We start from the raw sequence: 12,474 nt of genomic DNA, 5'->3' as shown, positions 1-12,474 counted from the left end.
AATTAAGGGCTTTCGAGGTCCCATTGGGACCGACCATCTCATCTACAATATTTTGCTATTCCCTTCTGGATAGTTTCATACCCTTATTTTCAGCTTAAAATGTCAACTTTCTAATTTCTTTTTTGGTATCCTTTAGTCAACTACACTCCAAATCTTCTCTATTCATAAGCTTGAATAAGAATGGCCCTGGATGATAAAAATAAGCTAAATAAGAAATCAATCTAAAGATAGTATTAACTTTAATTGTAATTATATATGACTGCTGATACTAACTTAACCTGCAGAAAGTTTAGTTTCTAAGAAAACAAAAAAAGGATAGTGAAGGGGTGGAAAAAACACAAAGAATAAAGATAAAAAAGCACTCATATGATGAGGTGACAGAGTAACAAAACAAGCTCGATTTCAACACAACCATGGCTCCTGTCTTAATGCCTCCTTCACTACCATCAGATTTTGAGTTGTTCTAAACTCCGTACTGTCTCAGATTCTTGCAGGTCCTTTGTTTTTGTGTTTGCATCTTCCTCTACTTGAGCATGTGATTTAGTGGCAGTTGTGGTGTCTTCGTTTATAACTGGTGGAGTATCTTGTTTTCGTACTGGTGGAGAAGCAAATACTGGAATTGCTTGCCTAATGGTGACAGGTGGAGGGATACGTAGCAATTGGGGTGGAACTGTAGATGGTGGCTGCAGAGGAGAAGCTGCACATTGTGGTGGCTGGGAGGAAAGACCGGACTGTCCTTGCTGAGTAGGAACTGCAGATGCTGGTGGCTGAGGGGATACAGCAGATGGTGCTGGACGCGGAGGCGCAGAGAAAACAGGCACAGCGGTTCTTATTGTCACTGGAGGAGCAATGCCATGGCAAGGTGTCCTGAACTGTTGGATGGGAACATATGGAGCTGCTCCAGCCACAGGGAATTTCTGCATACGAGGCCCACGGCTTTCAGGTGCTTGCAACGACAGCAGTATGGGCTTGTCACTTGCTGTTGCTGACATAGATCTGTTTCGAGGAACCACCTTCCGGCAAATAAACGGAAGGATTTTTGAGGTGGTAGCAGGAGGCTGTGGACTTGTTGGTCTTGGATTCTGAATCGGAAACTTCTTTGTAAATGGTATTGGGGCAGTGGAGGAGTTCGCCATAGCCATTTTTTCCTTTATGCGGTAATTCAACAATGCTCGAGCTATTGTGATCTGTTCAAGCTCATCATTGTTCTCCGGCTCTGATGAAAAACTTGCAGTTTCTTTCGCCACTGACAAAAAGAAGACAATATTATTCAGTATTAGGGTTACACTACTAACTACATACAGCATTTTTAGGTCAGCTCAAACATGAGGAGATTGATAATTCTTCTAACCACAAAATGGACTCACATTGTTTCAGAGAAGTCCAAGCGGCCATGGCAGCATTCTTTTCCGCTTGTTTCTTGTTCTTAGCAGATTCCCCAGTGAATGTGATTCCAGCCAATTCAACTGTTCCCGTAAAAACGGGTAGATGCCCAAGGCCTGATCTAAATGTTGTATACTGAGGCAATGGAGCTCCAACTCTCTGTGCGATTTCCTGTAAGAGGTTCTTATAAACCCCTGTCTCGTCCTAACATCATGAAGCAATATCAGTATCAAGCCCCACAAAAGAATCTCCATAATCTACCATTCTTTTAAATTTGAAAGTTTTCTTATAGAAAAGGTATTAACCTCTACGAACTGAATGAGGTGACAACAAATTACCAATGTCCAAGTTCATCCACGTTTTCTTATAAAAAAGGTATTAACCTCTACAAACTGAATGAGATGACAACAATTTACCAATATCCAAGTTCATCCACGGACTGGACACCATAAGCTGAACACAATTTAAAGTACACAAACTACTTCTACCGGGAGGTGAAAATCGAACAAATGTGCAAGCAACTTAGCAAGATAGAACAAGACCAGAAAGGTATCAGCCAATAAACATAAGTAGCAACAACCATCATAGATGATGTATGAGATGAACATCTAAAATGTCTCTCATACATACTTTGTAGTCCTACGTAAACATACTTTCCGATCAGCTTTGATCATAACTATATACTCCTCTTTCACTACATCTATAGTTCACATTACAAATGCACTAAAATTCAAGTCTCGACAAGGCCGAGTCCAACGGTATATTAACTTAATCTCATATCAACATTTGCTAGATTAAGCCTCTAAATTATCTCTAAAAAATGACATCTTTAGTTTTTGGAAGATTCAAATTTTACACATCTGCTTAAAGCAAAACTTTTTTTTATCCATGGAAGAAAATCAGACCCCCCCCCCCCAAAAAAAAAATCAACAAAGCATTTCATTTGCATTTTACATTTATTTTTCTTTATGGGGTTTTTTTTGGGTTGCACCGACAAGTGCTCATACAGCTACTCGAATTAATTGAGTCTGCAGGAAATTAAAACGCCTTTTTTTTTTTAAATTTTGAAACATTAATTTTTGCCCTCTCTACGGTTATTTCTCCAGACAGTCAACTGAGACGGCCGGAAATAAAATATTTTTTAATGACCGGAATACCCGTGATTAAGCCATTAATTACACCAATAAAACCCAGATTATTGAAGTACAGCTGTTTCCCAAAATATGAGAATTATTTTTTAAAGGAAGTCACAGTTGTAATTAATTATGGAATTCAATACCATGAAGAGAGAAACTTCCCCAGTTCCCATTGTTCATCTCCACGGAAATTAATTAAAATTTCGCTTTCATCACCTAAAAAGTCAAGAAAACCCCCCACTGCCTTCTGTTAATTCATTAACCCCGAAGGACTTTCCGGTAATTTCCACTCCTCTATCCTCCCCCACCCCAACCACCTGAATTGAACCTCCGGTGAACGTGGTTTAACGCCGATCACCCTCAATGGCTCAACTTAACAAACAAAAGAAAAAGGGCTTCGTAAAAGAAAAATCCCCCCCCACAAATTTAAGCCTTAAATTAAGAGACGCATATTAGCAAAAAAAAAAAAGAAAAACAAAGCTTTGAGAAACTTACTAGGATTCTAGCGGCTAGAGAGTGAGAGGGTCCACGACTAGAGAGGGATTGAAGGGCGACCTCGGCGGCGGAGTGTTCTGCTAGACGGAGAGTAGAACAATAGTGAGGACTCTCAAAGGTTTCGCCGTTAAAGTTGACGGTGGCCTTGAACCTCGGTGCGTGGTCTGGACCTTCCCTAATGCACGTGTAGGAAGGAAGATTAAAGCAGCTCCTCTGAGCTAGCTCTTGAAGCTGATTTTTATACATTTCTCTAAAAAAATCTTTTCTTATTTTCACTCTTCTAATTTTTAAAAAAAATTATCACTCTTCTTCTTCCTTGGGTTTATCTACTTCGGGTAGAAGAGGAAGGCGAAATGGGATAGGACCCAGATCGGGTCGGGTTGACATAGGAAATGGGTTGTATGAAGATCAAGGTTTTTAGGGTTTTTGCATTGGAGAAGAAGAAAGGTGGAGAAAAAAAAAACAAAGAAAAAAAACAGAAAAGGTGAATTTTTTTTTTCTGAAAAACTGAAATCAGAAAGGAAGGGCTTTGCTTTCTAGGAGATAGTGTATTTTAATGGGATATTATGTATTTATTATATTGCTCTTTAATTATTTATTTATTATATTGCTCTTTAATTGCTGGGGTCAACTGAGCATTAGGCTGCAATTGCATGCATGCATGGATGATGTATGTGAGTTATGTATCTTTGTTTGCTGGATTTTCTATATTGCTTTCCTCCTCCATCCATCTTTTTTTCATTTTAATTGATTCAATGGGTTTTGTTGATTCAATTAGTATCATTTAATTTTTTATTTGCTGATTCAATGGGTTTATTGATTTAATGAGTAGTATCACTTGATTTATTTGCTTAGTGATTCTTCTCTCATTTTGACCCAACAAAAATTGTCTTCGTGGATGAAAAAAATGGGATAACTTTGCTCGCATTAGGGGTTGACAGGACGAAATTTCAAGTTTAATAGGAGCCAAAACTATCATGGAAGAATTAAAATTAAAAAAAAAATTGAGATTATTTTGAATTATCAGAAGAACCATGGGGAGAGATTGAAAAGTAGAAAAGGAGTTTCATGGATGTGATGACTAGAATTGAATGTGTGAAAGTTACAGCTCAAAATTAAAGATAAACAGAAAACTAGTATTGAGGCTATTTAAACCTCGCCATGCTAGGTCTGGCTAGACAGTCCAAACCCAATTAATGACTGTAGGACATTATTATTATTCCCACTATAAATTATCCAACTACACTTCGTGTAAAAAGACGAAACACAAAAAATCTAGATAAAAAAAAGGTTTTCTTCACAAATAAAAAGGATTTAGCTATATTAGCAAGGTTAACTAAAATTATCTAAAAGAAAATTAAAATGATTTTTTTACAATAATTGAAAAGTAATAAGAAAAGATGATTATTATTATCTCATAATAATTGTCAAAAAAAGTAATAATGGTTCAAACAAAATAAAAATAATAAATAAATAATGGGGGTGATCACGTGAGCCAATGAATTAAAGTATTATTGGGTTTGGTTTTTTTCCATGATGAATATGAAAAAGAGGTGGCCTAGGCCTGGCCTCCATGACCACACCATATATAGTAGTATAGTGCACTCTTTTTATAAAAATAAAATGATGATGCCCCCCAGTCAGAGTCAGAGCACCCGGTCCATGCACAATCACCAATATACCCTGCACCTTGTATTTCTACTTTATTAATTTAATTTTCCTTTTACATTTAAAATATTATTTTTTATTAAGTAAAATTTTTTATCATATTTTCATATAATATAGTTTTTCATACCATTTTTTAGTTATGGTTTTAAAAGTACTCGAGTTCATGAAGGAGTTAATGGTCATTCCACCAAAATAAAACAACATACTAAGATTTCATTATCGTGGACTAAGTGGGGAGCAAACAAACTTTAATGATAATGATAATTATAATCTCCAGAATTGAATCCATGAACTTTGACCAACTTGAAATGACGAAATTGTCACTAACGAATTTCAAAGACGAGTTTTAATATTCAGTGGGATCAACTATTTACGTTTTTGTGTTTTATAGCAAAAACCCCATCAAGACCTCATTTTGTAAGGTTAGATCAGTTTCTTAAATATGAGCTTCCTGCAAAACCAAAGCTTTCACTTAGTTCATGCAATAACCTTAAATGATGTCATACGGATCTCGAATTCAAACCTTAACATCTGCAACCCCTTTCTCTTCAACTTTCCAATAATCTTCTTTGTCCCCCCCCCCCCAAGAAAATAGTTCAGCTAAAGTCATACTAGGAAAATATGCACATAATGAGCTATTTTTCTCACCTCTATTTATCATCCAAACCAATACGAAACAAGGCCTCAGTTTGAAAGAACGAAAGAGTACCGCTAATTTTAAATTTTCTCTAGCACCTTAGGACTTATTATGTTACTGATGAAAAAGAGGCAAATCTTTAGGAAGATGAATCGTACAAATGGCCAGCTAGCTAACTATGAGTAGAAATTCTAAAGTGTATGACCGGGGGGCGGGGGGGGGGGGGTAGATTACTATGAAGAGCAAATTGAAAAGGAAAAACTAGAGTACATACTGTCTAACCGGATTGACTTATCACCATGAAAAAGGGCTTTGCTCCATGCAAAAATATCTCATTTTCCACATCTTTTAACCATTGACAAACCCGGTTGCATGTCTTTATGGCTTCTGCCTGCACATAATGTAAAAAAAAATGGAACTTTAAAGCTTTTTCCACGGAGATGTATTCAGTATGTACTTAAGACATCATTTCAATTTTGAACACGCTAAGCAAACCTTGTCTGCAAGGGGATCAAATGCCGCATAGAGTTCAAAATCCTGCGTGACCCAGCATAGTAAAACTGACAAATAAAATTAATCACATTAATTCTATGAAGGCTGTAAAATAGAAACTGCAAACTGATAACTTGTAATAAGCAATTGCTGTCAATTAACCAGAGAACATTAAGGAGAACTATAGTGAGAGACACTCAAACTGCAAACCAAAAAGTGTTTTTTTTTTTGTCTGAGACCCCCAAGTGTCCTGTAGTCACATTGGGCTCCGACTAAATCCAAGTCAAGTTGGGCTGGACCCTTAAACGGGGAAAGCTCTCTCAACGTTGTTTTCTCCATCCACAAGACTCAAACCCAAGAATTTGCTTAAAGGGCATCGAGCCCCTTACCACTTGTCTCAATAGACATTGGTACATCAAACCAAAAAATTAACTTTTATCTAGTTAGTTATAGTTTATAATAGACGTCAGCAAAATTTGTGTGTGTGTGTGTGAGAGAGAGAGAGAGTTACCATAGTTTTCATCCCTTTTGAACTGAGTTTTGTATGGCCCAATTCCTTTATCATGCATGGAAGTATACAGTCTTAGGTAAGCTCTATACAATCTGGACCGGAAAAAACCAGTTACCCTACCAACTATCATAAAGCAAAATATACTATACTGATTCAACATGACATAAGTACAAATTGAACTGGTACAAGTTCAACAGTTTTACCTTTTCTGTTGCTGATGATTGTTCAGTGGTGCTGAGAACTCTGTGGATACATATTGATCTAGATATATACTGCGATAAATGAAATGCCAAAGTCCAGCAGGACCACCAATGCCAACAAATGGTTCCCTAGGCCTCTCAGGAGAATCTGTTTGAAGTATTTGCTGGACTTGATGAGGAGATGGTCCAGATCGAGGCAATGGGGCAACATGCAAATCCTCAACTTGAATCCCACCATCTAGCAGTGATCTCTGAACTTCACTAAGAATATTGGACTTTAAGAGGACTGTTTCTATGCGTATCCTATAAAATTTCAGTCAAATTTCTCAATTGCCGAGAGGAACAAAATAAACATTTTATATTTCTATACAGAAGGCATAGAGACAAGTAAATCTGGCTATATTTCCATTTTGTCAGATGGACATAAGTCAGCCTCAAGATATACAGTCAACTGTCGTAAATAGTAGGAAGGTTATACCCTAAGTTCACTAATATCATATTCAAACAAACATACAGTTTACCTGCAATCTTTAAGATGATAGAAGGCATCTGAACTAGTAGTAAGCAACATCAAGTATGTATCGACCTGACACAAGAAAGTAGAAGTTACCACAGCATTGCATGTAGAAGTTGCATAAAATTTAACATATTGCAAACCAAGTGTCACTCACATCAAGAAAATGCACATAAGCATGCAAAAATGCCAAAGGATTATATCTAGGCAAGCAAATTGGAGAAAATGATTCTGATGTCCTGCATAAAGCACGAAGAGATCATTCATAAAAAAGCCCACAAAATCATTAGCATCAATGTAACATTAAATCTGCTAGATATAGAAGGAAAAGAGGAGATAAATAAAAAATGCAAAGACTACACAAACTCAGGACTCAATTGTTTAAGTTCTGGATTATAAAGAAATTGTTTTCTGCCAACCAAATGTAGTTTTGGGCTGTTAAGAACTATTTTTTATGTAATAAAAATTGTCACCAAAACAATAAAAGTGCTAGTAAGCATGTTAATTGCTTAAAATATGCAAAAAAATTCTGAACTGGAATTTCAATTTAGAATTCAATTGGCACATGAGGAATACTTGTAAGATAAGATAATGAAATCGAGGTTGTTTATTGAACAAAAAATGTTTAGCTAGAAATCTGCATAAAGCTCACCTCCTATCCAAGTCAAAAGGATCAACATTACTGATCCACACTCCCTACTAAGGAGGATTATCTAAGAGATGGTTCTGAAACATCACAAGTAATGTGTTTCTGAGGGCAAGTGCATTCAGACTCTCAGGAGTTGACTGATAGAAGGGGATTAAAGACCAGTTAAAAGTTTATTCGACTTACCTAAATGACTCTGATGACATCACAAAGTTTGAAAGTAGCAATATATCATCAGGATGAAGAGAGGCTTTTTGTGCACCAACAAGACTGATAACCTGAAATTGACCTTCGGGTCATTAAAATGTTCTAAACAGTAAAATACTTCTTATGAAGTAACAGGGAAAGAAACAAGAACAAATACAATGCTGAAGCTTATTTTCAGGGTAAAATAAGAAAAAAGAGATGCCAGAGTTTTACCTTGTGTTTACACATTAGTATTGCAAATAACACCCCTGAATCAGCAACATCTTGCAATATGGCACCGGCAGCCTGCCTTGTTGCATAAGCAAGGGGAAGGCAGGTGTATGCATGAAGAAATGTAGCTGGGTTCCTAAGAAAAAGAAAAAGAAAAGGTTAGAACGTACCATTCAGGTACTGTGGAGGAAAATGAAAGCAACACAAACGTGTAAATACAAACACATATTATCCTTGTTCTGAATGCATAATCAATATTTTCAACCAGGGATAGAATAGGACAAATTTTTAAACAACCAGAACTAATAGTCACGCAATTGACTTGGGGTCTAGAAGAGATTAGAATAGTGCTTGTGCCGAAATTATTTACGATAATCGTGAGACTGGAGTTGCAGTGCAAACTGCAAAGATATGTTTAGATAGCAAAAAACCTGTAACTATTAGTGATAATAGGAATTGAGCATTAAGGACACTGATATTGCTACATTATTTTATGTGTTTATTTTCCTATTTTCATTATTTTTGTACTTATTATATAATTATATAATTTTTTTCATTAAATTAAATGAATATATAATTTGAAAAGAATATAGTTTAGAAACTTTTAAGTAAAAAAAATAGTAAAAATTGGAAGGAAAATTGCAACCAGAGGGGAGAATTTTCACTGGACCCATGAGGGTCCAATCTTCAACTGAAGGTGCAACACGGTGAGAATATTCCCGCCATGCTACCCATGAGTTGTGTGGTATGATTGAAGACCCAATTATGTGCACCAATGTAATCCAAATGCGGCCTTAAAATAAGTCAAAGTAGGTTTAAGCAAGAAAGCAAACGAGGGGGGTAGCAGGGTGGGATGGAGGCAGAAAGGGGAGCTCCAATATTTATCTGCAGGAAAAACCCAAAGAAACGCACCAACTGAAGGAGTGAATAAGGGAAGAAAAAACATCATCTGTTCCTCCAAGCAAATGTGTCATATCAAACTTAGGATTCTTCTCGAAGCTCCTATTTATGGACTTTGTTAAGATAAGTATCATCTGCATCCATTTGATAACCAATCAACAGTGACTGAGAGAAGTTCTTTTGCGTGACTGTCATTAACAAATAATATAATGGTGACCAAATAATAATGCGTGAGAAATAAAAGGATCAAGGGAAATTCACAAGCCTTGAATAGGCAGCAGCAACCGAATTCATCAGTCAGGAACTAGAGATTTGCAAGGGTTATTGTAAGAACTACCTGACCATAAATAAGCTCCAACTGTCCCTTTAGTGATTCAAAGGGCTCCTCGTTGCAGCTGATGCAAACTAAATAAATCGGTCCCTTTACAACGAAGACTACCTGAATGAAAATAATACATCACCCCATATTTTATTCAATTGATCAAACAAAAATGTTTGAATATATAAGCTTTAAGTTTGGCCAGTGTTTAGGCATTCTATTCCAAAAGAATAAGAAAAAAGTAAGAGTTTTGTCTGCTTTCTTGATGAAATCAACAGACAATTTTCATGTAAATGTGCCTATTTTCAACAACAATATTGTTTAGAATTTTTGCTTTCTTTTGCAGTCTTCGTGTGTAATAGAATTATTAGATTATTGAATATTTAGCTGCTTGTGAAATGCAATTTCAGTTGTCATAAGTTTCAAAAAAAAAAAAAAAACTTTCTGCCATCACGCCACGACATTCACTTTTCTTGCCGAAAACAATAACTCTCCAATAAATGTCTTGAAAATAATTATTTTAGAGGATTAAAGTTCAACTATAAGGAAACTATCAATAAAATAATAAGATTAAGGTGAAATAGAAATTAAATTGAAGCTTTTCACTATTTTTTTCCTATAGTATTTGATATGTGAAAGGAACTCCAAAAGGTGCACTTAAAAACCTGAACTACTAAGCGAATGAGAAAGTAGTTTGAATGCAAGTAATCTATAATAACTGATTCTAAAGCTAAAAAGCATAAATATCATCTCCAGAAATAGAAAATTTAGCCATGCAATACCTGGTGTTTTCCAGCCTTCACCAATTTGACACGGTCTCCCCTGAGAATCAATCAACGATACATTAAAACTCCTTCAAAGAACTGTCATACAAAGGGAGAAAGTAGCTGAAAATTTTGCATTTGATTAAGCAAAAGAATCATTACTAAAATCTAAGTAAGCTAGATCCAGCCAAGTACCCATTCTCCATGAAGGAAATAATGGCTTGTAGTGTAGCAGAAAAACCAGCTAATTTGTGTTCATCTCCATATCTACAAGTTAAGTATACAAAAGAAACTGAAATAGGAATTATAAGCAAGCAGCCGCTAGTAATTGGCACATCATGCACCTTCCAGTGCTAGCATATTTAGGAACTAAGAACAAACCTGGAATATATTGGTTTGCCAGAGTTACTCAAGATAAAGAAGTGTTTCTTCCTCTTTCTCCATGATATCGAAGCATCATCCTGCACTTATAAATCAGACATGGTTTATTATAGAAATAACACTTGAAAATAGCTTCTTCTTTTTTTAACTAAATGCTGACAATGAACGGCAAACAATGAAATCGTTGTTGATTAATTCAAAGCTTCCTATCTGTTTTCAATTCCAAAATCCAGTTCATAAATATGAACGGCAATGATTAGTGAATTTGGTTAAGAAAAAGCTAAACCAAAAAGTTTTCTCCACATTAACAAAGCCAACAAAAACAAAATGTTAATGAAATGGCTCACCTCGTCGATGCGGTGTTGACCGGGCACCCCAGAGGAGGGCTGAGAATCCGAGATACCTTCGAATGAGCTCTCGTTCCTCACTCCCTGAATCTCAATATCGTCAATATCACTCGCAGCATCAATCCTCGACACGCTGGTGGCGCTGGCGCTCCCTCTCTCACCGGCGTAACTGCAACTGTTTGGACTCGAAGGCCCTTCATCGGCAACCAATTCCTGATCCTCCACTAATTGATCCTCGTCTTCGTCGCCGGTGCTTCTCTCCGGATTCAAGGATCCATTGGTGAATCCATCGCCATTTCCTCGATGACTGGGTTCGGATTGGATCGGTTCATCAGTCACTGATAATAAATCAAACCGTTGGTCCACTGCTTTGGGATCAGAATTAGGGCTTAGTTGGGTGGAGTCATCTAGAGATGAAGAAGATGAGACAGAATCCATTGATATTTAGCTTTACACACCCAGGAAATAAAATCAAAATAACTAGAAGCACTCTTTCAGCTACGATGCCTGCCTAAAATTACTTGTTTTGATTGCGCGGTTTTTTGTTGGTTGGTTGGTTTCTCCCCGACTGTTTTCCGCTTTGATCATGAAAACCCATACGTCTAATAATTATAATTAGGATAAACTATTTAAACTATCAAATATTCATTTTTGTTTATTTAAAGTTAGATTTTAGTCATTTATGCTTAAAATATTATATTTTAATCACTTATATTAACGGGTTATCATATTTTAGTTATTGAGCCATTATTTGCTATTAACGGTATAATAATATCGACACATTAAATCATCATTTCAAATAAAAATTTTAGGTTAAATTATACAATTTGTCCCATATTTTTTGTTTTGAACAATTTAATTTTTCTTTTATATTCTTTTAACTTTCTTTTTTATACTTTATTTTCATTCTCTTCGCTTCTCACTCTATTTTTCTCCCTTCTCCATCTCTTTTAACATAAAAAGAAAAGAAATTAAATTGCTCAAAATAAAAAATATATAGGGACCAATTGTATAATTTAACCTTAAATTTTCATTTGAAATAGATGTTAGGTTAGCTTACCGTTACATCATTGACGACAATTAACACTCAATGACTAAAATGTTACAACACGATAACGTAAGTGACTAAAACGTAATATTTCAGACATACTAAAATGTAACCTGAGACAAATTAAAGTGATTATTTTGATAGTTTACCCATTATATTAAGGTTTTGTTTTATAATTAGAAAGAATTATAATTTTCTTTAGTTTTATAATTACCAATTATAATTTTTAGAGGTGTTTAGTTGATAGAGTGTAATTATATAATAATTTTTATATCATGTTTAATAGTACAATTTGTAATTATACTATTACATAATTTATATATATTTTAAATATTAATTACTATAAAAACTTGTTAGTATGAAAATAATATCTAAGCAAATAACAAAAATTAAAATCAAGTCATCGATACATTATGATGGTCTAAAAAGTAATTGATAATACAATTACTAGTAAAAATAACAAGAAAAATAAATCTCATATGCAATTTTATCTAATTGTTTTAGTGCATATTTATTATGTTATTTCCTCTTTGATATTTAACGATACTCTTTATTATCATCGGTTGGTCCTTAATCAAGTTCACCATCATCCGAATTTGAATCTACATAATTAAGA

At 35.2% G+C, this 12,474-nt stretch overlaps 2 protein-coding genes across 3 annotated transcripts; both read right to left on the bottom strand.

Annotated features, from left to right (window-relative positions):
• Nucleotides 1–205: 205 nt before the first annotated feature.
• On the bottom strand, nt 206–3,555 carry LOC105792394 (double-stranded RNA-binding protein 2). The gene is made up of 3 exons (XM_012620951.2): nt 3,015–3,555; nt 1,368–1,587; nt 206–1,246 (listed from the first exon to the last, which is right to left on the bottom strand). The coding sequence occupies exons 1-3, from the start codon at nt 3,258–3,260 to the stop codon at nt 447–449; spliced, it is 1,266 nt and encodes a 421-aa protein (XP_012476405.1). The 5' UTR covers nt 3,261–3,555; the 3' UTR covers nt 206–446.
• A 1,303-nt stretch (nt 3,556–4,858) lies between these two features.
• On the bottom strand, nt 4,859–11,402 carry LOC105792392 (vacuolar fusion protein MON1 homolog). Of its 2 annotated transcripts, XM_052635410.1 has the most exons (15): nt 10,811–11,402; nt 10,464–10,543; nt 10,278–10,349; nt 10,101–10,140; nt 9,337–9,438; nt 9,012–9,133; nt 8,103–8,235; nt 7,869–7,960; nt 7,194–7,275; nt 7,044–7,108; nt 6,526–6,825; nt 6,323–6,414; nt 5,815–5,879; nt 5,594–5,710; nt 4,859–5,133 (listed from the first exon to the last, which is right to left on the bottom strand). In XM_052635410.1, exons 1-14 carry the CDS (start codon nt 11,246–11,248, stop codon nt 5,597–5,599), a joined length of 1,797 nt encoding a protein of 598 aa, XP_052491370.1. In that variant the 5' UTR covers nt 11,249–11,402; the 3' UTR covers nt 4,859–5,133; nt 5,594–5,596. The 2 variants fall into 2 exon arrangements, with proteins under 2 accessions (XP_052491370.1, XP_012476404.2); XM_012620950.2 differs by lacking the exon at nt 4,859–5,133 and having other exon boundaries at nt 5,305–5,710.
• Nucleotides 11,403–12,474: the final 1,072 nt, after the last annotated feature.

The sequence above is a fragment of the Gossypium raimondii genome, chromosome 8 (genome assembly GCF_025698545.1).
Source record: "Gossypium raimondii isolate GPD5lz chromosome 8, ASM2569854v1, whole genome shotgun sequence".
In the NCBI taxonomy this organism is placed as follows: domain Eukaryota; kingdom Viridiplantae; phylum Streptophyta; class Magnoliopsida; order Malvales; family Malvaceae; genus Gossypium; species Gossypium raimondii.
Note: the sequence above shows the minus strand (reverse complement) of the source record. Positions and strands in the feature narration are given on the sequence as shown.